Source organism: Zonotrichia leucophrys, chromosome 1A (genome assembly GCF_028769735.1).
Source record: "Zonotrichia leucophrys gambelii isolate GWCS_2022_RI chromosome 1A, RI_Zleu_2.0, whole genome shotgun sequence".
NCBI classification, from domain to species: domain Eukaryota; kingdom Metazoa; phylum Chordata; class Aves; order Passeriformes; family Passerellidae; genus Zonotrichia; species Zonotrichia leucophrys.
The window spans coordinates 71,110,145-71,138,139 of NC_088170.1; the positions used below are offsets into that span (position 1 = coordinate 71,110,145).

The 27,995-nt window shown below is 46.5% G+C and overlaps 1 protein-coding gene across 1 annotated transcript in view; it reads left to right on the forward strand.

Moving 5' to 3' along the window:
• Positions 1-27,995, forward strand: part of LOC135442828 (collagen alpha-1(VII) chain-like) — a 161,086-nt gene that overhangs the window by 19,778 nt on the left and 113,313 nt on the right. Inside the window, exons 11-22 of the mRNA XM_064703098.1 lie at positions 2,538-2,684; positions 2,847-2,966; positions 9,485-9,643; positions 11,935-12,063; positions 12,703-12,725; positions 13,420-13,516; positions 15,156-15,293; positions 16,164-16,310; positions 22,002-22,121; positions 24,124-24,270; positions 24,407-24,577; positions 26,384-26,523. Of these exons, the coding sequence (XP_064559168.1) occupies positions 2,538-2,684; positions 2,847-2,966; positions 9,485-9,643; positions 11,935-12,063; positions 12,703-12,725; positions 13,420-13,516; positions 15,156-15,293; positions 16,164-16,310; positions 22,002-22,121; positions 24,124-24,270; positions 24,407-24,577; positions 26,384-26,523 (1,538 nt within the window). The remainder of the gene's footprint in view (positions 1-2,537; positions 2,685-2,846; positions 2,967-9,484; positions 9,644-11,934; positions 12,064-12,702; positions 12,726-13,419; positions 13,517-15,155; positions 15,294-16,163; positions 16,311-22,001; positions 22,122-24,123; positions 24,271-24,406; positions 24,578-26,383; positions 26,524-27,995) is intronic.

Consider the following 27,995-nt stretch of genomic DNA (forward strand, 5'->3'; position numbering starts at 1 on the left):
TTTGGGATTAGGGATGTGGTGATGGGATCCTATCCCAAGCACAGAAGGGGTTTGGTTTTCCTTGTCTGGCTTTTAAAACTGGGATTAGATGAGCGTAAACTCTGGGTCTGCTTCCCAAACCCCATCCTATCTCGGGATTAGGGATGTGGTGATGGGATCCGAACCCTGCTGCACGGGAGGGGTTTGGTTTTCCTCGTTTTACATTTAAAACCGGGATTAGATGAGCACAAAATCTGGGTCTGCTTCCCAAACCTCACCCTGTGCCAGGATTAGGGATGTGGTGATGGGATCCTTTCCCAAGCACAGAAGGGATCTGGTTTTCCTCGTCTGGTTTTTAAAACCGGGATTAGATGAGCACAAACTCTGGGTCCTCTTCCCAAATCCCATCCCGTCTCGGGATTAGGGATGTGGTGATGGGATCCCGTCCAAGCACAGAAGGGATTTGGTTTTCCTTGTCTGGTTTTTAAAACCGGGATTAGATGAGCACAAACTCTGGGTCCTCTTCCTAAATCCCATCCCGGGATTGGGGATGTGGTGATGGAATCTGGACCCAGCTGCACGGGAGGGGTTTGGTTTTACTCGTCTGATTTTTAAAACCAGGACTAGGTGAGCACAAACTCTGGGTCCACTTCCCAAACCTCACCCTATGCCAGGATTAGGGATGTGGTGATGGGATCTGGACCCCGCTGCACAGGAGGGGTTTGGTTTTCCTCATCTGGTTTTTAAAACCGGGATTAGATGAGCACAAACTCTGGGTCCTCTTCCCAAATCCCATCCCATCCCGGGATTGGGGATGTGGTGATGGGATCCCGTCCCAAGCATGGGAAGGGTTTGGTTTTCCTTGTCTGGTTTTTAAAACCGGGATTAGATGAGCACAAACTCTGGGTCCTCTTCCCAAATCCCATCCAATCCCAGGATTAAAGATGTGGTGATGGGATCTGGACCCAGCTGCACGGGAGGGGTTTGGTTTTCCTCGTTTTACATTTAAAACCGGGATTAGATGAGCACAAACTCTGGGTCCGCTTCCCAAACCCCATCCCGTCTCGGGATTAGGGATGTGGTGATGGGATCCTATCCCAAGCACAGAAGGGATTTGGTTTTCCTCATCTGGTTTTTAAAACCAGGATTAGATGAGCACAAACTCTGGGTCCTCTTCCTAAATCCCATCCCAGGATTGGGGATGTGGTGATGGGATCCAGACCCTGATGCACGGGAGGGGTTTGTTTTTCCTTGTTTTACATTTAAAACCGGGATTAGATGAGCACAAACCCCGGGTCCACTCCCCAAATCCCATCCAATCCCAGGATTAAAGATGTGGTGATGGGATCCAGACCCTGCTGCACGGGAGGGGTTTGGTTTTACTCGTTTTACATTTAAAACCGGGATTAGGTGAGCACAAACTGGAGGTGGGGGATGTGGAGAGCAGGTGGGAAAAGGGGGATGGGGCTCCTGGTGCTGCTGGAACGGAAAATGGGGACGTGGCACCATCCAGCGACCAAAGTGGAAAAGGCATTTTCCCTCTTGTAGAGGTTTTCCTCCACATCCTGCGCCTCCCTGCTCTGGGAATCGGGGTGGATCCGCAGGAATTCGGGTTTAACTCTTCTCCTGCTGGGCACATTTGGCTAAACTGGGTCTAGCCCCAACAAGGACACTAAAACTGGGCTGTGGGGCATCGCTGGCTTCAGCTCCTGCAGGGGAGGCAGGAGGGCTCCAGCACGGAGTCACCAGGGCTGGGCAGGATTCCCTTTTATGGGGTCACTCCCAGACCTCAAAATGCCCGGTTTGGGGTTTTCCTGATTTTTTGCAAATCCTGAGTTGCCTCAGTGATCCCCGAGCTCTTCTCGGCTGGATGTGGATTATTCGCACCTGCACCCACCCGGGGCGGTCCCGATGGGGTGGGCTGGGCCAGGGGACAGAGACAGGGGCTGGGCCAGGGATTGGGACAGGGGACACCGGTGGGGACAGGGGCTGGGACAGGGGACATGGGCTGAGCTGGGACGGGGGCTGAGCCAGAGGATCGGGTATTGAAGTGGAGGGAGAGGACTCACTTTTGTTGGTTTGGCATCGACTCTGTTTATTGACTCAGTCACTTTTTATAACTGTGTTAATTAAGTTCATGCACATTGCAAAACTCGAGTTCACAATAGGTCAGAGATAACACACTAACTTTTCTTTTTGTTTCTAATACTAAGATTTGTGTTCTTAAAACTTATTTTTACTTTTTCAAAACAGCCAAAGATAGAATATCTGCTTGTTATGAGAAAGCTGCTTGAGAACTCTGGTATGCAAGGTTCTCAAGGCTTTCATGTTTGTCACTTTTACTTGTAATTAAAAACAACTTGAGAACTTCTACTGTTTACAGAAACAAGCTGTGAGAATTTGCTCTTCACAGCTGCCTTCTAAGCCATTTCTGAAAAAATCTCCAACAATAGGGGACAATGTCTGAGCCTGGGGACAGGGGATGATCCAGGGGACGGGGACTGGGAAAGGGGACAGTGTCTGAGCCAGGGGACACGGTGACACCGTTCCCTTCACAGAGGGCAGCATCCAGGACGTGACCCTCGGCAGCTCCTACAGCTACTACATGATCCAGGGGCTGGAGGCGGGCATGGAGCACACGGTGACCATCAACCCCATCTTCGGGGACATCGAGGGACCGGTGGTGACCGGCAAAGCCACCACGGGTGAGTGTCCTGCAGCAGGGGTGGCACTCAGCCCATGCAGACATGGGGGGTGCTGGCACAGAGCTGGTGTCACTGCTGTCACTTCTCTGTGTCATTGGATTTGGGGACATCTTTGGAGCTGTTGGGACCTCGATGGAGCTGAGCAACTCTTCTCTCCTGCAGTGGCTTCCAGCACTGTCCAGATGCTGAAAGTGAGCGAGATTTCCATCAGCAGCCTCCTGGTGTCCTGGGATTCAGTCATGGGAGCCACCGGGTACCGGCTGGCCTGGGGCCCGACACCAGGTGAGATCCAGCTCTGCTCTCCTGGAATGGGAGAGCCTCAGGAGGGCTGGGAGTGGGGCAGGTGCAGCTCATGAGCTGCCCCAGGCAGCCTCTCCCACAATTCCAGAGCGTGAACTGAAGCCAGGGATTATTCCTGGCCCTGAGGTGATGTCGTTACAGAACACGACACAGCAGAAATCACCACGACCCCATCAGAAGGGTGCAAGAGTGTGACAGTGTTCACAGGGGATTTCAGATTGGGGAAGAGATGAGGATCTGACTCCAGGTTTCAGAAGGCTGGTTTATTATTTTATGATATCTATTACATTAAAACTATACTAAAAGAATAGAAGAAAAGGTTTCATCAGAAGAAACTAAGAATAGAATAGCAAAGAATGATAACGGAGGTTTGTGGCTCAGCTCTCTGTCCGAGCCAGCTGTGCTGTGATTGGCCATTAATTACAAACATCCAACATGAGCCAATCCCAGATGCACCTGTTGCATTCCACAGCAGCAGATAATCAATGTTTACATTTTGTTCCTGTGGCCTCCCAGCTTCTCAGGAGGAAAAATCCTAAGGAAAGGATTTTTCATAAAATATGTCTGCGACACAAGAGAGATTTATTATAGCAACACGTTGCTTTTGTACTTTTTCAAGATATTTACATTCACTCAACAGACACATTCACTGCCCATTGGTTATAGGAAAGACACAAAGTCCTCAGTGGGTGATCAAGGAGTTTGTATCTCTTACCTTTCTCTCCTCCATCACATCTCCATGGTGACAACCTTGGTGTCTTCCTCGGGAGAGATAAGGGGCTTTCCTTATCATCAGGAGGCCTTTGCTGGCTCACAGGAACAGCACAGAATGTCTTTCCTGCAAGGTACCAACCTGGCCCCAGCCCCACACAGTGAGTCCCCAGGAAGGAGACAGGGAGCATTCCCAGGTTCCTGTGCTCCCTGGATGTGAGATGGTTTGGATTCGATTCCTCTCAACTGGTTTGGATCACTTAGGTGTTAAAACTCCAAAATAAATAACCACAGGAAAGCTCTCCCTTGCCCTGGTGGACACATGGAATCCCAGCAGCACTGAGGCTGGAAAACACCTCCAGGTCCAAGCTGTGCCCAATCCCCACCTTGTGATGGAAGTGCCACCTCCAGGTGTTCCTGGGACACCTCCAGGGATGGGCGCTCCAAACCACCCTGGGCAGCCCCTGCCAATGCCTGACCAGGCTTTCCATGAGGAAAATTCCTCCTGATTTGTCCTGGAGCTTGTATCCTCCATGAGGAAATTCCTCCTCAATTGTTCTGGAGCAGATGTCCTCCATGAGGAAATTCCTCCTCAATTGTCCTGGAGCAGGTGTCCTCCATGAGGAAATTCCTCCTCAATTGTTCTGGAGCCGGTGTCCTCATGATAGTGGAACCCTGGAAAAAGTTAAAGATAGAATCTAAAAATGTCAGGCTTTGTGCTTTCCCAGATCAACTGCACCTGCGTAAGCAGTGTGATAAATTATAGAATTGTTAGATGTGATGATTGTTTAGTAATTAAATGTAATTATTATATAACCATAAGAAGAATAGTGAGAAACTATGTTGGAAATTCAGAGAGGGGCTAAATTTATGTATACAATAGAACAATATAAGTTTAATAATTAACATGAAAGTTATGTAATGATAGAGTATAAAACATGATCATTTGGGATGTATGGTCGGAGTCAGATTTGGGTTGAATATACCCCAATTCCCAGAGCTCTTTAATAAAAAGCACCGCATATAGTCCCTGTAATTATGTGGTTTTGAACGCTGACACTCCATGAGGAAATTCCTCCTGAATTTTCCTGGAGCAGTTTTCCTCCATGAGGAAATTCCTCCACAATTTTCCTGGAGCAGATGTCCTCCATGAGGAAATAACTGTCCTGGAGCAGGTGTCCTCCATGAGGAAATTCCTCCTGAATTGTCCTGGAGCTTGTATCCTCCATGAGGAAATTCCTGCTGAATTGTCCTGGAGCTTGAGTCCTCCATGAGGAAATAATTATCCTGGTGTCTGCAGACACCTGCAGCAGGTGTCTTCCATGAGGAAATTCCTGCTGAATTGTTCCGGAGCAGGTGTCCTCCACAAGGAATTTCCTCCTGAATTATCCTGGAGCATGTGTCCTCCATGAGGAAATAATTATCCTGGAGCAGGTGTTCTCCATGAGGAAATAATTATCCTGGAGCAGGTGTTCTCCATGAGGACATTCCTGCTGAATTGTCCTGGAGCAGTTTTCCTCCATGAGGACATTCCTGCTGAATTGTTCCGGAGCAGGTGTCCTCCATAAGGAATTTCCTCCTGAATTATCCTGGAGCATGTGTCCTCCATGAGGAAATAATTATCCTGGAGCATGTGTCCTCCATGAGGAAATAATTATCCTGGGGCAGGTGTCCTCCGTGAGGACATTCCTGTTGAGTTGTCCTGGAGCAGGTGTCCTCCATGAGGAAATTCCTCCTGAATTGTCCTGGAGCAGATGTCCTCCATGAGGAAATTCCTCCTGAATTATCCTGGAATTTGTGTCTTCCATGAGGAAATAATTATCCTGGGGCAGGTGTCCTCTGTGAGGACATTCCTGCTGAATTGTCCTGGAGCAGTTTTCCTCCATGAGGAAATAATTATCCTGGAGCTGGTGTCCTCCATGAGGAAATTCCTCCACAATTGTCCTGGAGCAGTTTTCCTCCATGAGGAAATTCCTCCACAATTGTCCTGGAGCAGTTTTCCTCCATGAGGAAATAATTATCCTGGAGCAGGTGTCCTCCATGAGGAAATTCCTCCTGAATTATCCTGGAGCATGTGTCCTCCATGAGGAAATAATTATCCTGGAGCAGGTGTTCTCCATGAGGAAATTCCTGCTGAATTGTCCTGGAATTTGTGTCCTCCATGAGGAAATAATTGTTCTGGAGTAGGTGTTCTCCGTGAGGAAATAATTTTCCTGGAGCAGGTGTCCTCCATGAGGAAATTCCTCCTGAATTATCCTGGAATTTGTGTCCTCCATGAGGAAATAATTATCCTGGAGCAGGTGTTCTCCATGAGGACATTCCTGCTGAATTGTCCTGGAGACAGAGTCCTCCATGAGGAAATAATTGTTCTGGAGTAGGTGTTCTCCATGAGGAATTTCCTCCTGAATTGTCCTGGAGCAGTTTTCCTCCATGAGGAAATTCCTCCTCAATTGTCCTGGAGCAGTTTTCCTCCATGAGGAAATAATTTTCCTGGAGCTGGTGTCCTCCATGAGGAAATTCGTCCTCAATTGTCCTGGACTGTGTGTCCTCCATGAGGAAATTCCTCCTGAATTGTCCTGGAGCTGGTGTCCTCCATGAGGGCATTCCTCCACAATTGTCCTGGAGCAGTTTTCCTCCATGAGGACATTTCTGCTGAATTGTCCTGGAGCAGGTGTCCTCCATGAGGAAATTCCTCCTGAATTATCCTGGAATTTGTGTCCTCCACGAGGAAATAATTATCCTGGGGCAGGTGTCCTCTGTGAGGAAATTCTTGCTGAATTGTCCTGGAGCAGTTTTCCTCCATGAGGAAATAATTATCCTGGAGCAGGTGTCCTCCATGAGGAAATTCCTCCACAATTGTCCTGGAACAGTTTTCCTCCATGAGGACATTCCTCCACAATTGTCCTGGAGCAGGTGTCCTCCATGAGGAAATTCCTCCTGAATTGTCCTGGAGCCGATGTCCTCCATGAGGAAATTCCTCCTGAATTATCCTGGAATTTGTGTCCTCCATGAGGAAATAATTATCCTGGAGCAGTTTTCCTCCATGAGGACATTCCTGCTGAATTGTCCTGGAGACAGAGTCCTCCATGAGGAAATAATTGTTCTGGAGTAAGTGTTCTCCATGAGGAAATAATTTTCCTGGAGCTGGTGTCCTCCATGAGGAAATTCCTCCTGAATTATCCTGGAATTTGTGTCCTCCATGAGGAAAATCCTCCACAATTGTCCTGGAGCAGGTGTCCTCCATGAGGAAATTCCTCCTGAATTATCCTGGAATTTGTGTCCTCCATGAGGGAATAATTGGGACACCTGAGGGGCAGGTGTCCTCCATGAGGAAATTCCTCCTGAATTGTCCTGGAGCAGATGTCCTCCATGAGGAAATAATTATCCTGGAGCAGGTGTCCTCCATGAGGAAATTCCTCCACAATTGTCCTGGAGCAGGTGTCCTCCATGAGGAAATTCCTCCTCAATTGTCCTGGAGCAGGTGTCCTCCATGAGGAAATTCCTCCTCAATTGTCCTGGAGCAGGTGTCCTCCATGAGGAAATTCCTCCTGAATTATCCTGGAATTTGTGTCCTCCATGAGGAGATAATTATCCTGGGGCAGGTGTCCTCCGTGAGGACATTCCTGCTGAATTGTCCTGGAATTTGTGTCCTCCATGAGGAAATAATTATCCTGGGGCAGGTGTCCTCTGTGAGGACATTCCTGCTGAATTGTCCTGGAGCAGTTTTCCTCCATGAGGAAATAATTTTCCTGGAGCTGGTGTCCTCCATGAGGAAATTCCTCCTGAATTGTCCTGGAGCAGGTGTCCTCCATGAGGAAATTCCTCCTGAATTATCCTGGTATTTGTGTCCTCCATGAGGGAATAATTATCCTGGGGCAGGTGTCCTCCGTGAGGAAATTCCTGTTGAGTTGTCCTGGAGCAGTTTTCCTCCATGAGGAAATAATTTTCCTGGAGCTGGTGTCCTCCATGAGGAAATTCCTCCTGAATTATCCTGGAATTTGTGTCCTCCATGAGGGAATAATTGGGACACCTGAGGGGCAGGTGTCCTCCATGAGGACATTCCTGCTGAATTGTCCTGGAGCAGGTGTCCTCCATGAGGAAATTCCTCCTGAATTATCCTGGAATTTGTGTCCTCCATGAGGAAATAATTATCCTGGGGCAGGTGTCCTCCGTGAGGACATTCCTGCTGAATTGTCCTGGAGCAGTTTTCCTCCATGAGGAAATAATTTTCCTGGAGCTGGTGTCCTCCATGAGGAAATTCCTCCTGAATTGTCCTGGAGCAGGTGTCCTCCATGAGGAAATTCCTCCTCAATTGTCCTGGAGCAGGTGTCCTCCATGAGGAAATTCCTCCTGAATTATCCTGGAATTTGTGTCCTCCATGAGGAAATAATTATCCTGGGGCAGGTGTCCTCTGTGAGGACATTCCTGCTGAATTGTCCTGGAGACAGAGTCCTCCATGAGGAAATAATTGTTCTGGAGTAGGTGTTCTCCATGAGGAAATAATTTTCCTGGAGCTGGTGTCCTCCATGAGGAAATTCCTCCTCAATTGTCCTGGAGTGTGTGTCCTCCATGAGGAAATTCCTCCACAATTGTCCTGGGGCAGGTGTCCTCCATGAGGAAATTCCTCCTGAATTATCCTGGAATTTGTGTCCTCCATGAGGAAATAATTATCCTGGAGCAGGTGTCCTCCATGAGGAAATTCCTCCTGAATTATCCTGGAGCAGTTTTCCTCCATGAGGAAATAATTATCCTGGAGCTGGTGTCCTCCATGAGGAAATTCCTCCACAATTGTCCTGGAGTGTGTGTCCTCCATGAGGAAATTCCTGCTGAATTGTCCTGGAGCAGGTGTCCTCCATGAGGAAATTCCTCCTGAATTATCCTGGTATTTGTGTCCTCCATGAGGAAATAATTATCCTGGAGCAGGTGTCCTCCATGAGGAAATTCCTCCTGAATTATCCTGGAGCAGTTTTCCTCCATGAGGAAATAATTGTTCTGGAGTAGGTGTTCTCCGTGATGAAATAATTTTCCTGGAGCTGGTGTCCTCCATGAGGAAATTCCTCCTGAATTATCCTGGAATTTGTGTCCTCCATGAGGAAATAATTATCCTGGAGCAGGTGTCCTCCATGAGGAAATTCCTCCACAATTGTCCTGGAGCAGTTTTCCTCCATGAGGACATTCCTGCTGAATTGTCCTGGAGCAGGTGTCCTCCATGAGGAAATTCCTCCTGAATTATCCTGGAATTTGTGTCTTCCATGAGGAAATAATTATCCTGGGGCAGGTGTCCTCCGTGAGGACATTCCTGCTGAATTGTCCTGGAGCAGTTTTCCTCCATGAGGAAATAATTTTCCTGGAGCTGGTGTCCTCCATGAGGAAATTCCTCCTCAATTGTCCTGGAGTGTGTGTCCTCCATGAGGACATTCCTCCACAATTGTCCTGGAGCAGGTGTCCTCCACGAGGAAATTCCTCCTGAATTATCCTGGAATTTGTGTCTTCCATGAGGAAATAATTATCCTGGTGTCTGCAGACACCTGCAGCAGGTGTCCTTCATGAGGAAATAATTGTCCTGGAGCAGGTGTCCTCCATGAGGAAATTCCTCCTGAATTATCCTGGAATTTGTGTCCTCCATGAGGGAATAATTGGGACACCTGAGGGGCAGGTGTCCTCCGTGAGGACATTCCTGCTGAGTTGTCCTGGAGCAGGTGTCCTCCAGCAGCGGGAACACGCTGTGTTTCCCAGGATGCCACAGAGCTGCTCTCCAGCCTCGTTCTCCTCTGTTTTCCCTTCCCAAGAGTTCTTTGGCAAGGACCGTCCCCGGCACCTGTCCCTGGGCCGGTCGGTGACGTCCCAGCAGCTCCGTGGGCTGGCCCCCGACACCGAGTACGTCATCTCCCTGTCCGTGCTCTTCGGCCCCGGCGAGGGCCCCGGCGTCACCACCTCGGCCAGGACAGGTGAGGGCAGGGGCAGGACGGAGGAGCTACCACAGGACGGAACCTCTGAGTATCTGGTGCGACCTCGTGTGTCCCTGACTGGGGCGCTGTCCCTGTGCTCCAGGCTTGCGAAAAGCTTTGGATTTGTAAGGTCCCAGATTGGTTGGGGTTGGAAGAGTTGGAAGGGTTGGAAAAGTTGGAAAGGTTGAAAGGTTTGGAAGGTGAGTTGGAAAGTTTAGAAGGGTTGGAAGAGTTTGGAAGGGTTGGAAGAGTTTGGAAGGGTTGGAATGTTTGGAAGGTTTGGAATGTTTGGAAGGGTTGGAAAAGTTGGAAAGGTTGAAAGGTTTGGAAGGTGAGTTGGAAAGTTTAGAAGGGTTGGAAGAGTTTGGAAGGTTTGGAAAGTTTGGAAGGGTTGGAAAAGTGGGAAGGGTTGGAAAAGTTGGAAAGTTTGGAAGGGTTGGAAGAGTTTGGAAAGTTTGGAAGGGTTGGAATGTTTGGAAGGGTTGGAAAAGTTGGAAAGGTTGAAAGGTTTGGAAGGTGAGTTGGAAAGTTTAGAAGGGTTGGAAGAGTTGGAAGAGTTTGGAAGGGTTGGAAAAGTTGGAAAGGTTGAAAGGTTTGGAAGGTGAGTTGGAAAGTTTAGAAGGGTTGGAAGAGTTGGAAAGTTTGGAAGGGTTGGAAGAGTTTGGAAGGGTTGGAATGTTTGGAAGGGTTGGAAAAGTGGGAAGGGTTGGAAGGGTTGCAAAGTTTGGAAAAGTTGGAAAGTTTAGAAGGGTTGGAAGAGTGGGAAGGGTTGGAGAAGTTGGAAAGTTTGGAAGAGTTGAAAGGTTTGGAAGGGTTGGGAGAGTTTGGACGAGTTGGAAGGTTTGGAAGGGTTGGAACATTTGGAAAGGTTGGAAAGATTTGGAAGGTTTGGAAAGGTTTGGAAGGGTTGGAAAGTTTAGAAGGGTTGGAAGAGTGGGAAGGTTTGGAAGAGTTGGAAAGTTTGGACAGGTTGGAAAAGTTGGAAGGTTTGGAAAAGTTAGAAGGTTTGGAATAGTTGGAAGGGTTGAAAATTTTGGAAGGATCGAAAGGTTTGGAAGGGTTGGAAGCCCATCTTGTTCCAACACTTTCCACTATCCCAGCTCACTCCAAGCCCCATCCAACCTGGCCTTGGACACTTCCAGGGATGGAGCAGCCACAACTTCTCTGGGAAACCTGTGCCAGGGCCTGCCCACCCTCACAGGCAGGAATTCCTTCCCAAAATCCCACCTCCACCTGCTCTCCTTCAGTTCAAAGCCACTCTCCCTTATCCAAAGTCCCTTCCCAGTGCTGAAGTGCCCAATCTGCACTCACTGAGCTTCCAAATATCCCAAAATTCGCACCAATATTGAGTCCTCAAAATTGTTAGGATCCATCTGAAAAAAATCTGAAAAACAGGAAATCTGGGGAAAATCTGCTGTAGGAAACCATAGGAAGATGAGGAGAGTGGAACATCCTAGTGCAGTCCTTTTTCCTTGGTCATAAGGGCTGGCTCCTGCTTTAAAGAATTCCATAATTCCAAAGGAATCCTTCTGGGAGATCAGATTCCCTGGACCAGAGGCAGCAGGTGCAAATCCTTTGTGTCAAACGGGGAAAGTTGATGGACAAACCTTGTCCCTGTCCCTCAAACTTCTGGGATGCTGCCCTGGGAGCCCAGGAGAGGCAGCACTGCTGATCCAAAAGCAGAGGTGGGATTCTTGGAAAAGGTTCCAAAGTGGCAGAGGGTGACTGGAAACCCTGGAATACCACAGGGAGAAAGTGATCTGACCCTTGTGGGGAAGAGAACAGGGAACATTCCAGAGCCAGGAGAGCTCGGGGTGGGTGTTTCACCTGGGGAACTGGGATGTGGATCTGATTCCATGGATCCCTGAACTGCCTGGCCTTTCCTTGGTCCCACTGGATCTGGGCAGAACGTGCTCCTTGATGGCCTCAGGGAGTGGTGTCTCTCCAGGTGAGGATGAGGAGACACGAAGGGTAAACAAAAACACCATTTTTAACTCTTTGATATAATTTTGGCTCATTAATGATGAGCCTTTGGGCAGGAATCAGGACATTCCTGATGTCATCTCCATCACTCTGGCCTGTCCTGGCCTTGCTCCCACTGGATCTAAGGTAGAACGTGCTCCTTGATGACCTCAGGGAGTGGTGTCTCTCCAGGTGAGGATGAGGAGACACCAAGGACAAACAAAGAAACCATTTTTAACTCTTTGATATAATTTTGACTCATTAAACGTGTCAGTGATGAGCCTTTGGGCAGCAATCAGGACGCTCCTGATGTCGTCCCCGTCCCGCAGCTCCTCTGGGATCAGTCTCCAACTTCAGGGTGACGTCCCACGCCAGCACCAGCCTGTCCTTGGCCTGGAGTGCCACGGCCGCTGCCACCAAATTCAAACTCAGCTGGAGCCCCGTGGGAGCAGCAAAAGGTGAGCAGGGAAAGGACATTCCAGGCACCGTGGTGGCGTTCACAGGGGTCAGAGGGTGAGGGAAGAGACGAGGATCTGACTCCATGCTTCAGAAGGCTGATTTATTATTTTATGATATATATTACATTAAAACTATACTGAAAGATTAGAAGAAAGGATTTCATCAGAAGGCTGATTTATTATTTTATGATATATATTACATTAAAACTATGCTGAAAGATTAGAAGAAAGGATTTCATCAGAAGGCTGGCTATATTATGAATATATACATTAAAACTATGCTAAAAGATAGAAGAATTATTATCAGAAGGTGTAAGAATAGAAGGAAAGAATGCACAAAGACATGTGCAGAGTCCAAGCCAGCTGGGCTGTGATTGGCCATTAATTAGAAACAACCACACAAGACCAATCCCAGATGCACCTGTTGCATTCCACAATAACCAATGTTTACATTTTGTTCCTGTGGCCTCTCAGCTTCTCAGGAGGAAAAACCCTAAGGAAAGAATTTTTCAGAAAATGTGAAAATTTTCTGCACCTTCCCAAATTCCTGACCTGCTCCTCGGGGTGGGAAAGCGATCCCACAGCAGGCGGCCAGGAAGGAAGTGAGCTCCAGGCTCTGAAATATCCCTGTTTTTCCAGGAAAACAGGCCGCCAGGAAGGAAGTGAGCTCCAGGCTCTGAAATATCCCTGTTTTTCCAGGAAAACAGGCTGCCAGGAAGGAAGTGAGCTCCAGGCTCTGAAATATCCCTGTTTTTCCAGGAAAACAGGCTGCCAGGAAGGAAGTGAGCTCCAGGCTCTGAAATATCCCTGTTTTTCCAGGAAAACAGGCGGCCAGGAAGGAAGTGAGCTCCAGGCTCTGAAATATCCCTGTTTTTCCAGGAAAACAGGCGGCCAGGAAGGAAGTGAGCTCCAGGCTCTGAAATATCCCTGTTTTTCCAGGAAAACAGGCGGCCAGGAAGGAAGTGAGCTCCAGGCTCTGAAATATCCCTGGGAAAACAGGCGGCCGGAGGATGCCTCCAGGCTTCTATGAAGATAATCCCTGTCTCCAGTGAGCAATCAGGCGGAGGAAGGAAGTGAGCTCCAGGCTCTGAAATATCCCTGTTTTTCCAGGAAAACAGGCCGCCAGGAAGGAAGTGAGCTCCAGGCTCTGAAATATCCCTGTTTTTCCAGGAAAACAGGCCGCCAGGAAGGAAGTGAGCTCCAGGCTCTGAAATATCCCTGTTTTTCCAGGAAAACAGGCTGCCAGGAAGGAAGTGAGCTCCAGGCTCTGAAATATCCCTGTTTTTCCAGGAAAACACCAGGAAGGAAGGACTCGTACCTGAAATCTGTTTGTCGGAAACCATCGGATGGATGCAGAAGGTGGCCCAAACAGTGCACACCCTGTACAGGGTCGGTGTCCGGGCCGTGTTCAGCAGGACCGAGGGGCCCGAGGTGACCCTGACTCACCTCACAGGTGAGTCCTGATGGGAAAATGTGGAATTTTTCTTCACTCGGGGTCACCAATGTGGTGGCGTCTGCATGGGGTCCCGGGACGAGGGAAGAGATGAGAATCTTGACTCCATGTTTTCAGAAGGCTGATTCTTTTAATCAAATTAAAAGAAATTATTAAATATGATTAAATAGATTATTACATATATTGGTGGTAAATATATATATATATGGTAAATATATTATTATATATAAATATTATTAAATAGATCATATTAAAAGAAAATGATCTATTAAAACTGCACTAAAGAATAGAAGAAAGGATTTCATCAGAAGAAGAAAATGATCTATTAAAACTGCACTAAAGAATAGAAGAAAGGATTTCATCAGAAGGCTGGCAAGGAATAGAAAGGAATGGAATGATAACAAAATCTTGTGACTCTCAGAGAGTCCAAGACAGCTGGACTGTGATTGGCCATTAATTAAAAACAACCAACATGGACCAATCCCAGATGCCCCTGTTGCATTCCACAGCAGCAGATAATCATTGTTTACATTTTGTTCCTGAGGCCTCTCAGCTTCTCAGGAGGAAAAATCCTAAGGAAAGGATTTTTTCATAAAATATCACGGCGACAGAAAAACCCTCCTGCAGTTTGGGAGGCAAAGCTTGGCTTGGTCTTGGGTGTGGGATTGGCTCAGTTCAGGTCAGAGCCTGATGATAAAAACGCCACAGTTTTGGGTTCAATCCTCGTGTTCATCCCTTTAAAACTCTGATCCTGGTGGATCCAGCTCAGGATATCCTGTGGATGGTGGAAGCGTGACCAGCCCTGGTCAATAATCCATGGCTGTTCCCATGGGAGGGAGTGAACAGATCCTTCTGGCACGTTGGACAATCCCGGATTTATCAACGCAATTCCCAGAGTTTTTTATCCAAAACCACCTCAGGAATGCTGGAGTCTATGCAGGGTCTCTCACCAGCCTGCACCCTTGGATTTTTGGGAATTCCTTGGATTGTTGTCACTATAGGACTCAAAACAACACAAGCACACACTGCTGCTCTCAAGGTGGAAAAAGAAAATAAAAAAGTTTATTTTCTGACTCCAACATTTATAGATTTCCAAAAGTGACAGTGGGCTGGAGGGTGACAGTGCCACCTCTCCAATGACACTGGGCAAGCCAACAGCCCATCAGATTTCTCCTCCTCCATAAAAGAATGCAAAACAATGAGTTATTTACAGAAAGTGTGTGAGAAAGATCCTTACATGAACATAAGCATCAGAAGGCTTAGAAAATCTTAAAAAATCAGGGTGACAGGTTGTGGCTCTGCCTCTTCCAACACGGAATTCTGGCTCCTTTCCATGTCTTGTTTGCCTGATTCCATCCCAGTGAGTTTTTTGTGGCATTTGAAGATGTGTCTGGATGATCCTGGAATTCTTTTTGTGTCCCTCTGCGTGTCACCAGTTTGGTGTGGGTGGTGAGATGTCAGGCTGAAATTCCTCAGCTTGGAACCCATGGATCCATTAGGAATTTCAGCCTGGAATCCTGGATAACGTGTGGAAAGTAGATATTTCACGAATGCCCAAATTTTCCTCCTCCACCACAGCTTGGAGCCATGGTGCTGCTCTGTGACCGAGCTGAAATCTTATCCTGGTTCATTTTTCCAGCTCCTTCTGGAGATTCCAGCCCCATCCCGAGCATCCAGGACCTGAGGGTTACCGACGCTGGTGTCAACACTTTGAAGCTGGCTTGGAAAAGCCTTCCTGGGATCAGTCACTACAAGATATCCTGGGAGCCACCCAATGGTGAGAACCCCAATCCTTGGTCAGCGAGCACAAGGAACCCACAAAAATGGGGAGTTTGGCCCAGGAAATTCCTTTTCCATGGCTGGTTGGGGTAGGTGACAGGTTGGACTCCTCCAAACAAGCCCTGAGCTAAGATTTAGGCTCTAACCAAGGGTATAAATATAGCTGGGATTTGGGAATTCCAAGAATTAGCTCTTTTCCACGTTTGTGACCTCATCTCTCCTCTGCCTGTGCCTCAGTTTCTGATGAAATCCTTTCTTCTATTCTTTTAGTGTAGTTTTAATATATCATTTTCTTTTAATATAATATATATCATAAAATAATAAATTTTTGCAGGGGTCCCAGGATGAGCGAAGAGACGAGGATCTGACTCCATGTTTCAGAAGGCTGATTTATTATTTTATGATATATATTATATTAAAAGAAAATGATATATTAAAGCTACACTAAAAGAATAGAAGCAAGGATTTCATCAGAAGGCTTGCAAGGAAAAAAGAATGGAATGATAAGAAAATCTTGTGACTGACCAGAGAGTCTGAGACAGTCGGACTGTGATTGGCCATTAATTAGAAACAACCAACGTGGACCAATCAAAGATGCACCTGTTGCATTCCACAGCAACTGATAATTATTTTTTTACATTTCGTTCCTGAGGCCTCTCGGCTTCTCAGGAGAAAAAAATCCTAGCGAAAGGATTTTTTAATAAAATATATCCGTGCCTCAGTTTCCCTGTGGGCAGAATGAGTGCCTGACTCTCCTCCCTGGCCAGGTCCTGTCAGGTGTGTGTGTGAAGCTGCTGTAACCATGGTAACCATGTTACCTTTCCTTTTCCATGGACACCACGGGTTTTTTTGGGATGTCTCCTCTCAGGTGACGCGGAATCCTCCCGGCTGCTCCCGGCAGAGGCCGTTCCCTTCACAATTCCCAAACTGAGGGACAACACCAAATACACCATCTCCGTGTGCGCCCTGGGGAAGGGGCAGCAGGGAAACCCCGCGGTCCTGACGGCCACAACCTGTGAGTGTGGGATTCAGGGATTGGGATAACGGCATCTCCGTAGGGGAATGAAGGAAAATGAGCAGTTTGGGCTGATGGACAAGCGCTTTATTGCTGGAATTCCAGAATGTTTTGGGTTTTATGGCTGGAATTCCAGAATGTTTTGGGTTCCATGGATTGGGATAACGGCATCTCCGTAGGGGAATGAAGGAAAATGAGCAGTTTGGGCTGATGGACGCTTTATTGCTGGAATTCCAGAATGTTTTGGGTTTTATTGCTGGAATTCCAGAATGTTTTGGGTTCCATGGATTGGGATAACGGCATCTCCATAGGGGACTGAAAGTAAATGAGCAGTTTGGGCTGATGGATGCCTTATTCCTGGAATTCCAGAATGTTTTGGGTTTCATGGATTGGGATAACGGCATCTCCATAGGGGACTGAAGGAAAATGAGCAGTTTGGGCTGATGGACAAGCGCTTTATTGCTGGAATTCCAGAATGTTTTGGGTTTCATGGATTGGGATAACGGCATCTCCATAGGGGACTGAAGGAAAATGAGCAGTTTGGGCTGATGGACGCTTTATTGCTGGAATTCCAGAATGTTTTGGGTTCCATGGATTGGGATAACGGCATCTCCATAGGGGACTGAAGGAAAATGAGCAGTTGGGGCTGATGGATGCCTTATTCCTGGAATTCCAGAATGTTTTGGGTTTCATGGATTGGGATAACGGCATCTCCATAGGGGAATGAAAGAAAATGAGCAGTTTGGGCTGATGGACGCTTTATGGCTGGAATTCCAGAATGTTTTGGGTTCCATGGATTGGGATAACGGCATCTCCATAGGGGAATGAAAGAAAATGAGCAGTTTGGGCTGATGGACGCTTTATGGCTGGAATTCCAGAATGTTTTGGGTTTCATGGATTGGGATAACGGCATCTCCGTAGGGGAATGAAGGAAAATGAGCAGTTTGGGCTGATGGACAAGCGCTTTATTGCTGGAATTCCAGAATGTTTTGGGTTTTATTGCTGGAATTCCAGAGTGTTTTGGGTTTCATGGATTGGGATAACAGCATTTCCATAGGGGAATGAAAGAAAATGAGCGGTTTGGGCTGATGGATGCTTTATTCCTGGAATTCCAGAATGTTTTGGGGTTTATTGCTGGAATTCCAGAATGTTTTGGGTTCCATGGATTGGGATAACGGCGTCTCTGTAGGGAGTGAAAGAAAACGAGCAGTTTGGGCTGATGGATGCCTTATTCCTGGAATTCCAGAATGTTTTGGGTTCCATGGATTGGGATAACGGCATTTCCATAGGGACTGAGGAAAATGAGCACTTTGGGCTGATGGACGCTTTATTGCTGGAATTCCAGAATGTTTTGGGTTTCATGGATTGGGATAACGGCATCTCCATAGGGGACTGAAGGAAAATGAGCAGTTTGGGCTGATGGACAAGCACTTTATTGCTGGAATTCCAGAATGTTTTGGGTTTTATTGCTGGAATTCCAGAGTGTTTTGGGTTTCATGGATTGGGATAACGGCATCTCCTTTAGGGGAATGAAGGAAAATGAGCAGTTTGGGCTGATGGACAAGCGCTTTATTGCTGGAATTCCAGAATGTTTTGGGTTTTATTGCCGGAATTCCAGAATGTTTTGGGTTCCATGGATTGGGATAACGGCATCTCCGTAGGGAATGACGGAAAATGAGCAGTTTGGGCTGATGGATGCCTTATTCCTGGAATTCCAGAATGTTTTGGGTTTTATTGCTGGAATTCCAGAATGTTTTGGGTTTCATGGATTGGGATAACGGCATCTCCATAGGGGACTGAAGGAAAATGAGCACTTTGGGCTGATGGACAAGCGCTTTATGGCTGGAATTCCAGAATGTTTTGGGTTTTATGGCTGGAATTCCAGAGTGTTTTGGCTTCCATGGATTGGGATAACGGCATCTCCATAGGGGACTGAAGGAAAATGAGCAGTTTGGGCTGATGGACGCTTTATGGCTGGAATTCCAGAATGTTTTGGGTTCCATGGATTGGGATAACGGCATCTCCATAGGGGAATGAAGGAAAATGAGCAGTTTGGGCTGATGGACAAGCGCTTTATGGCTGGAATTCCAGAATGTTTTGGGTTTCATGGATTGGGATAACGGCATCTCCATAGGGGACTGAAGGAAAATGAGCAGTTTGGGCTGATGGATGCTTTATTCCTGGAATTCCAGAATGTTTTGGGTTTTATTGCTGGAATTCCAGAATGTTTTGGGTTCCATGGATTGGGATAACGGCGTCTCCGTAGGGAACTGATAGAAAATGAGCAGTTTGGGCTGATGGATGCCTTATTGCTGGAATTCCAGAATGTTTTGGGTTCCATGGATTGGGATAACGGCATCTCCGTAAGGGGCTGAAAGAAAATGAGCAGTTTGGGCTGATGGACGCTTTATGGCTGGAATTCCAGAATGTTTTGGGTTTTATTGCTGGAATTCCAGAATGTTTTGGGTTCCATGGATTGGGATAGGAGCGTCTCCGTAGGGAATGAAAGAAAATGAGCAGTTTGGGCTGATGGACAAGCGCTTTATTCCTGGAATTCCAGAATTCCATGGATTCATGGATTGGATAACGGCATCTCCATAGGGAATGAAAGTAAATGAGCAGTTTGGGCTGATGGATGCCTTATTCCTGGAATTCCAGAATGTTTTGGGTTCCATGGATTGGGATAACGGCATCTCCATAGGGGACTGAAGGAAAATGAGCAGTTTGGGCTGATGGACAAGCGCTTTATTGCTGGAATTCCAGAATGTTTTGGGTTCCATGGATTGGGATAACGGCATCTCCATAGGGGAATGAAGGAAAATGAGCAGTTTGGGCTGATGGACGCTTTATTGCTGGAATTCCAGAATGTTTTGGGTTTTATTCCTGGAATTCCAGAATGTTTTGGGTTCCATGGATTGGGATAACGGCATCTCCGTAGGGGAATGAAAGAAAATGAGCAGTTTGGGCTGATGGATGCCTTATTCCTGGAATTCCAGAATGTTTTGGGTTTCATGGATTGGGATAACGGCATCTCCGTAGGGGAATGAAAGAAAATGAGCAGTTTGGGCTGATGGACGCTTTATTGCTGGAATTCCAGAATGTTTTGGGTTTTATTGCTGGAATTCCAGAATGTTTTGGGTTCCATGGATTGGGATAACGGCATCTCCGTAGGGGAATGAAAGAAAATGAGCAGTTTGGGCTGATGGACAAGCGCTTTATGGCTGGAATTCCAGAATGTTTTGGGTTCCATGGATTGGGATAACGGCATCTCCGTAGGGGACTGAAGGAAAATGAGCAGTTTGGGCTGATGGACAAGCGCTTTATTGCTGGAATTCCAGAATGTTTTGGGTTTTATTGCTGGAATTCCAGAATGTTTTGGGTTCCATGGATTGGGATAACGGCATCTCCATAGGGGACTGAAGGAAAATGAGCAGTTTGGGCTGATGGACAAGCGCTTTATTGCTGGAATTCCAGAATGTTTTGGGGTTTATTGCTGGAATTCCAGAATGTTTTGGGTTTTATGGCTGGAATTCCGGAATGTTTTGGGTTTCATGGATTGGGATAACGGCATCTCCATAGGGAATGAAAGAAAATGAGCAGTTTGGCTGATAGACCCTTTATGGCTGGAATTCCAGAATGTTTTGGGTTTTATTGCTGGAATTCCAGAATGTTTTGGTTTTTTCATGGATTGGGATAACGGCACCTCCGTAGGGGAATGAAGGAAAATGAGCAGTTTGGGCTGATGGACAAGCGCTTTATTGCTGGAATTCCAGGATGTTTTGGGTTTTATTGCTGGAATTGCAGAATGTTTTGGGTTCCATGGTTGGGATAACGGCATCTCCGTAGGGGACCGAAAGAAAAAGAGCAGTTTGGGCTGATGGACACTTTATTGCTGGAATTCCAGAATGTTTTGGGTTTCAGGGATTGGGATAACGGCATCTCCATAGGGGAATGAAAGAAAATGAGCAGTTTGGGCTGATGGACAAGCGCTTTATTCCTGGAATTCCAGAATGTTTTGGGTTTTATGGCTGGAATTCCAGAATGTTTTGGGTTTTATTGCTGGAATTCCAGAATGTTTTGGGTTTCATGGATTGGGATAACGGCGTCTCCGTAGGGGACTGAAGGAAAATGAGCAGTTTGGGCTGATGGACAAGCGCTTTATTGCTGGAATTCCAGAATGTTTTGGGTTTTATTGCTGGAATTCCAGAGTGTTTTGGGTTTCATGGATTGGGATAACGGCATCTCCATAGGGGAATGAAAGAAAATGAGCAGTTTGGGCTGATGGACAAGCGCTTTATTGCTGGAATTCCGGAATGTTTTGGGTTCCATGGATTGGGATAACGGCATCTCCGTAGGGGAATGAAGGAAAATGAGCAGTTTGGGCTGATGGACGCTTTATTGCTGGAATTCCAGAATGTTTTGGGTTTTATTGCTGGAATTCCAGAGTGTTTTGGGTTTCATGGATTGGGATAACGGCATCTCCGTAGGGGACTGAAGGAAAATGAGCAGTTTGGGCTGATGGACGCTTTATTGCTGGAATTCCAGAATGTTTTGGGTTTTATTGCTGGAATTCCAGAATGTTTTGGGTTCCATGGATTGGGATAACGGCATCTCCATAGGGGACTGAAGGAAAATGAGCAGTTTGGGCTGATGGACAAGCACTTTATTGCTGGAATTCCAGAATGTTTTGGGTTTCATGGATTGGGATAACGGCGTCTCCATAGGGGACTGAAGGAAAATGAGCAGTTTGGGCTGATGGACGCTTTATTGCTGGAATTCCAGAATGTTTTGGGTTTTATTGCTGGGATTCCAGAATGTTTTGGGTTTTTCATGGATTGGGATAACGGCATCTCCATAGGGGAATGAAAGAAAAAGAGCAGTTTGGGCTGATGGACGCTTTATTGCTGGAATTCCAGAATGTTTTGGGTTTCATGGATTGGGATAACGGCATCTCCGTAGGGGACTGAAGGAAAAAGAGCAGTTTTGGTTGGTGCACACCTTATTGCTGGAATTCCAGGATTTTTTGGGTTGGAAGGGGCCTTGAAGATCATCCACTTCCAACACCTTGTGTAGGTTGCTCCAAGCCCTTTCCAACCCGGATTTGTTTCTTCTCAGATCCCACCAAAAACCAGACATTGATCCTTTCTTCTGATTACCAAGAAATATTGAGATTTCCCTGTCTTCCCCTGCCAATAATTCCCATTTTTGTGGCACATTGTCTTGGAATTCCCTCTTTAGGCAATACCTTGACACTTTCCAGCAGGTGAAGGCCAACATCCGTCATGAGTTGTGCCAAAACGGGCAGGTTTGAGGTCAAAAAGAGGAGAAAATCAGGGATGTGGAGCCAACACTGGGACAGGCAGGTTTGAGATCCAACAGGAGGAGAAAATCAGGGATGTGGAGCCAACACTGGGATTTCAGGGAGCATCTGGGATAAAAAAACCACAGGGAAAACTTCATTACCCGTCCCAAAAACTCAAGTTTCAGTCAGCTTAGAGTCAAGATTGAAAATCTGTCAAAATTTCCACCAATTCCCACCAAATGAGAACCTGGTCTGATTCAGCTTCTTGGAAAACACCTGAAGTGCTGGAGGATCTCCTCCCTTCCACCAGAATCATGGAATTTGGGAGGCAGAAATGTCCCCAAAGCCGTTTCCAGCCCCGAAGCTTTGTCCCTTTGCTTTCCCAACAGCGGGTTTGCCCAAAGTGACGGAATTCGCCGCGCACGAGGCCGCGGATTCCAGCGTTTTGTTGTCCTGGAATTCTGTTCCTGGAGCATCCCTGTATTGGCTGACGTGGGGATTGTCCTCAGGTAACGTTTGGTGAGGGAAGGGAACTCTGATCCATCTCCGGGGTTTCCATGGCTTCCTTCAGCTCAGCTTCTCCATTGGGCTGAAAAAGAGGGAAAATGGGAGCTGGAGGAGGCTCCCAAAATGTCCCATTTGGACCATTGCAAAATCCTCAGGAAAAGAAAAAAAAGGAGGGGTGGGAATAGCTCGGGAAAAAAAGGAATTTTGGCATTATCTGCATGCCACCAAAAAATATGCATTTTTGTCATCCATGAAACCTCATTTTTGTCTGTTTCAAATCTCTGCAGTGAAGGGCTTTTAAAAATTCCTTAATCATTCCTCACCATTCCTTTTCCCGACTGATTTGGCCTTTCAGGATTTGCCCTTTTAAAGCACTGATTCCATGATTTTTTTTTTTCCCTGGATTGGACTAAAATCCTCTTTGAATTTGGAGTTGTCCCTGTGGCTTCAACCACAGATTTTTCCTAGGATCAATTCACGTCCAAAGTCAATAACAAAACCAAATCCAACAGAATTCCCTGTGCTCCCTGCAGTGCTTTTGGAGCTACCAGGAGCATTAATTTTATTTTATTTTTTTTTTTAATTCCAAGGATATTTCGGGATTGGCAGCTCCATACTTGCAGGTTGTGTCACTCAGGATGAACCGCCCTGTGAGAGCAGCATTTTTTTGGGATAAATATTATGGAAAAGTGATTTGGGAACGGAACCTTTGGAATTTCGGGGTGATTTTAGTGATCCAAAGCATCCTGTGCTGTGCTGTTCAAATATTGATTGGGAAGGATGCAGAAATCCCTGATTTCGGAGTTGTCAGGGAATCAGGAATGATAATCCCATGTCTGTCAGTCCCGCTGTGCCCTCCCTCCATCAATCCAGCTGGAATGGGTTCATAAATATTGATTTCCCATCACCAGCAGATGAATCCTGACCCCTCTTCTCCATAGGATCAAATTTATAATTCCAATTTTTTCTGGTTAATTATCCCGACTGCCAACATTGGTGAATAAAAGCAATTTAAAATTTGGCCCTTATTTTTTGCCTTGAATAATTTTCCTTCACACAACTTGATTTTTTTTCCCTAAATGAACATTATTTTATTACGCATTTTCCTTGCTCCTTTTGAAGCTCATTTAACGCCCTTTCCCCTGCTGATTCCATCCAGCCTATCCCATAAAAAATTGGATCCCTTTCTATTCCATTTGGGATCATTCCACCTGTGGATCAGACAAAATAAACCAATTATGGCTATTTTGACAAGACTTCCCAAAATGAGGGAAGCACAGGAGTTTAAATCAAATTTTAAGAGGGATTTTACTATTTTATTGAAAGGAGGAAAACCTCCCTTCCAAAAATTTTTGTGGAGAATTGAGAACAGCAAACTGGATTTGATCCTTGGAGATCTTGTCCAACCTTAATTCTATGAGGTGATGACAGTGGAGCAGATTATTTGCCCCGATTTTATTTCTTGCCGTACAAACTGAGCTTTTTTGGGTGATTTTTTTTTTTTTTTTAAGTCAAATGTTATTTCAGAATAAAAAAGTTACAAATTCCACTTTGAACAGTGTCACACGCATCATTTGTTATTTCTAAAGTAAAGCACTTAGGAAATGTCAATCATTATTATGACACTTTTTTCCCTATCATTATTTTAAATCAAAACTATTAATTGTGTGCAACCAAACTTCTCAGTCAAGTCTGATTTTATTTTTCATCAAACTTTCCATTCATTCCCAGAAAATAATCTTATTTCTATCCATAAGAACCGCTGGCTAGAAATTGCCCTCTCAGCCTTGAGCACCAAATTCCCTAAATTTTTTGCATAAATTCCAAATTTTCAATGCACAAAATCGACATCATTTCATCTGGTTTAGGACCTGACCGTTGCACTTTGTAAATTATTTGGTTTTGCTTCTCCAAATCCCGGGAATCCTCCCCAAATTTGGCACCAAAATGGGAATTACTCGGTGTTTTCCTGGCTCCCAGTGATGTTCCTCCTGTTTTCCACAGCTCCTGCTCTTTCCCAGGAATTGTTACCGGCAGCTTCCCGATCCCATCGAGTGACGGGGCTGAGCTCCAAGGAAATTTATCTGTTTTCCATAAAACCAATGTTTGGAGACTTGGAAGGACCAGAGACAACGCTCCTTGTGCAAACAGGTCTGAAGGATGGAGACCTGGATTTTCCAGTGAAAACTGCTCCCGAGGCTGGTTTTGGGGTTTTAAATTATTTTTTCTTTTTGCTGGAGAGGCTAAAAAAGGTTTAAAATTCACTTTTTCTGTTTGGGTCCTACAGCAGGAGCTCCCAGGGAGGCACCAACTGCTCCAGCGGTTCCTGCGCCATTGGATACGAGGGAATCTCCATCAGGATCTCCCAGCAGTGGGGGGACCTCTCCTCTCCCAGTGCCCACCAGTACAAAACTCCCAGAGCCACCAGTTTGGACCAGCACAGCCCTGCCTGGGCCAAGTGAGTGTGGAGGTGATGGGGATGATGATGATGTAGAAATAGTCAAAGCTCAGAGACCAAGATCTTCTCTGGTCCAAAGCTCAGAGATTTTCTCTGATCCAAAGCTCAGAGACCAAAATCTTCTCTGATCCAAAGCTTAGAGATCTCTGATCCAGAGCTCAGAGACGAAGATCTCCCCTGATCCAAAGATTGGAGACCAAGATCTTCTCTGATCCAAAGCTCAGAGATCTTCTCTGATCCAGAGCTCAGAGACCAAATCTCTCTGATCCAAAGCTGGAGACAAGATCTTCTACTGATCCAAAGATCAGAGATCTTCTCTGATCCCAAAGCTCAGAGACCAAGATCTTCCTCTGATCCAAGCTTGGAGACCAAGATCTCCCTTGATCCAAAGCTGAGACCAAGATCTCCTGATCCAAAGCTTGGAGACCAAAATCTTCTTGATCCAAGCTCGAGAGACCAAGATCTCTCTGATCCAAAGCTCAGAGACCAAATCTTCTCTGATCCAGAAGCTTGAGAAGATCTCTCTGATCCAAGCTCAGAACCAAATCTTCTCTGATCCAAAGCTCACAGAGATCTCTGATCCAAAGCTCAGAGACCAAAATCTCCCCTGATCCAAAGCTTGAGACCAAATCTCCTTTGATCCAGCAGCTCGGAGACCAAAATCTTCTCTGATCCAAGCTTAGAGATCTTCTCTGATCCAGAGTTGAGACCAAATCTCCTCTGATCCAAAGATCAGAGATCTCCTGATCCAAGCTCAGAGATTTTCTCTGATCTAAAGCTCAGAGACCAAAATCTCCCCTGATCCAAAGCTTGGAGACCAAGATCTTCTCTGATCCAAAGCTCAGAGATCTCTGCTCCAAAGCTCAGAGACCAAAATCTTCTCTGATCCAAAGCTCAGAGACCAAAATCTTCTCTGATCCAAAGCTCAGAGACCAAAATCTTCTCTGATCCAGAGCTTGGAGACCAAGATCTCCTCTGATCCAAAGCTCAGAGATCTTCTCTGATCCAAAGCTCAGAGATCTTCTCTGATCCAAAGCTCAGAGATCTTCTCTGATCCAAAGCTCAGAGACCAAGATCTCCTTTGATCCAAAGCTTAGACACCAAGATCTTCTCTGATCCAAAGCTCAGAGACCAAAATCTTCTCTGATCCAAAGCTCAGAGACCAAAATCTCCTTTGATCCAAAGCTCAGAGATTTTCTCTGATCCAAAGCTCAGACACCAAGATCTTCTCTGATCCAAAGCTCAGAGACCAAGATCTCCCCTGATCCAGAGCTCAGAGATCTTCACTGATCCAGAGCTCAGAGACCAAGATCTTCTCTGATCCAAAGATTAGAGATCTTCTCTGATCCAAAGCTTAGAGACCAAGATCTTCTCTGATCCAGAGCTTGGAGACCAAGATCTCCTTTGATCCAAAGCTCAGAGACCAAGATCTCCCCTGATCCAAAGCTCAGAGACCAAGATCTTCTCTGATCCAAAGCTCAGACACCAAGATCTTCTCTGATCCAAAGCTCAGAGACCAAGATCTTCTCTGATCCCAGGAGCTAAAACTTAATTTTAAGCTAAAACCTAACTAAGGTCTTAATTCCCAGAATAATGAGAATGGACAATGTCAGGGAAGGCCCAAACCCCATAAATGCGGTGAAGGCCTCAGCGCAACCCTGAGGGGTGAAGGTGCTGCTGCTCTCCCAAAAAATTGGCATCACAAGAGGTTTGGGGTTTGTTTTGGTGCTCTGAACACAGAAAACCCCAGGATTTGGGGTGATCTAGGACCCCTCAGCTCACGGAATTCCTCTCTCCCCTCTGCAGTTTGTGGGAAGCTCAAGGCAGACGTTGGGTTCCTGGTGGATGAATCCTCGAGTATCGGCCAGAGCAACTTCAACAAAGTGAAGGATTTCCTCTTCCGGATCGTCTCCTTTTTCCCCAAAATTGGGCCTGAAGGGACACAGGCAAGATTTCCTGAAGTTTTTTTCCTGAAGTTTTTTCTCCTGGAGCAGAGTCTGCTCACCCAGGACCTGTGGAGCAAAAAGGCCAGGGAAAGAACTGTGTGGAACAAAAAAACCCAGGAATTAAAGTCTCCTCAATGTCAGCTTTCCCATTTGGAGAGATTTCCATTCCTTGGTTATTTTTCCAAGACTTAATCAACAGGAATAAAGCAAATTCCACACCTGAAATGCTGTCTAGGTTAGGCCAGAGATCTGTTGGGTGCGTATTCCCCTCTTGGAACCCATTTCTGGCCCAATCCAGGGTGGGGAATTGTTGGAAATCCAGAGTGAGGACAAATGGGAATCCAGAGTGGGAATGGTTGGGAATCAAGAGTGGGGAATGGTTGGGAATCCAGAGTGGGGATTGCTGGAAATCCAGAGCAGAGATGGTTGGGAATCCAGAGTGGGGAATGGTGGGAAATCCAGAGTGGGGAATGGTTGGGAATCCAGAGTGGGGATTGCTGGGAATCCAGAGTGGGGACAGATGGGAATCCTGAGTGGGGAATATTGGGAATCCAGAGTTTGGAATGATGGGAAATCCAGAGGGAAAATGGTGGGGAATCCAGAGTAGGGAATGGCGGGAAATGGTTGTGAATGCAGGGTGGGGAATGGTTGGAAAACAAGGGTGGGGATGGTTGAGAATTCCAGCGGGGATAGTTGGGAATCCAGAAGGTGGAGTTGTTGGAAATCCAGAGGGGGAATTGTTGGAAATCCAGAGGGGGAAGGGTTGGAAATCCAGAGCAGAGATGGTTGGGAAACCAGAGTGGGAATGGTTGGAAATCCAGAGGGAGAAGGGTTGGGAATCCAGAGTGGAGAGGGTGGGAAATCCAGAGGGAAAATGGTGGGAAATCCAGAGGGAAAATGGTGGGAAATCCAAAGTGGGGAATGGCGGGAAATGGTTGTGAATGCAGGGTGGGGAATGGTTGGAAAACAAGGGTGGGGATGGTTGAGAATTCCAGCGGGGATAGTTGGGAATCCAGAAGGTGGAGTTGTTGGAAATCCAGAGAGGGAATTGTTGGAAATCCAGGGCAGAGATGGTTGGGAAACCAGAGTGGGAATGGTTGGAAATCCAGAGGGAGAAGGGTCCGGAATCCAGAGTGGAGATGGTGGGAAATCCAGAGGGAAGATGGTTGGGAATCCAGAGTGGAGATGGTGGGAAATCCAGAGCGGAAAATGGTGGGAAATCCAAAGTGGGGAATGGTGGGAAATCCAGAGGGAAAATGGTTGGGAATCCAGAGTGGGGAATTGTTGGGAATCCAGAGTGGGGACAGATGGGAATCCTGAGTGAGAATGGTTGGGAATCCAGAGTGGGGAACGTTGGGAATCCAGAGTTTGGAATGATGGGAAATCCAGAGGGAAAATGGTGGGGAATCCAGAGTAGGGAATGGCAGGAAATGGTTGTGAATCCAGGGTGGGGAATGGTTGGAAAACAAGGG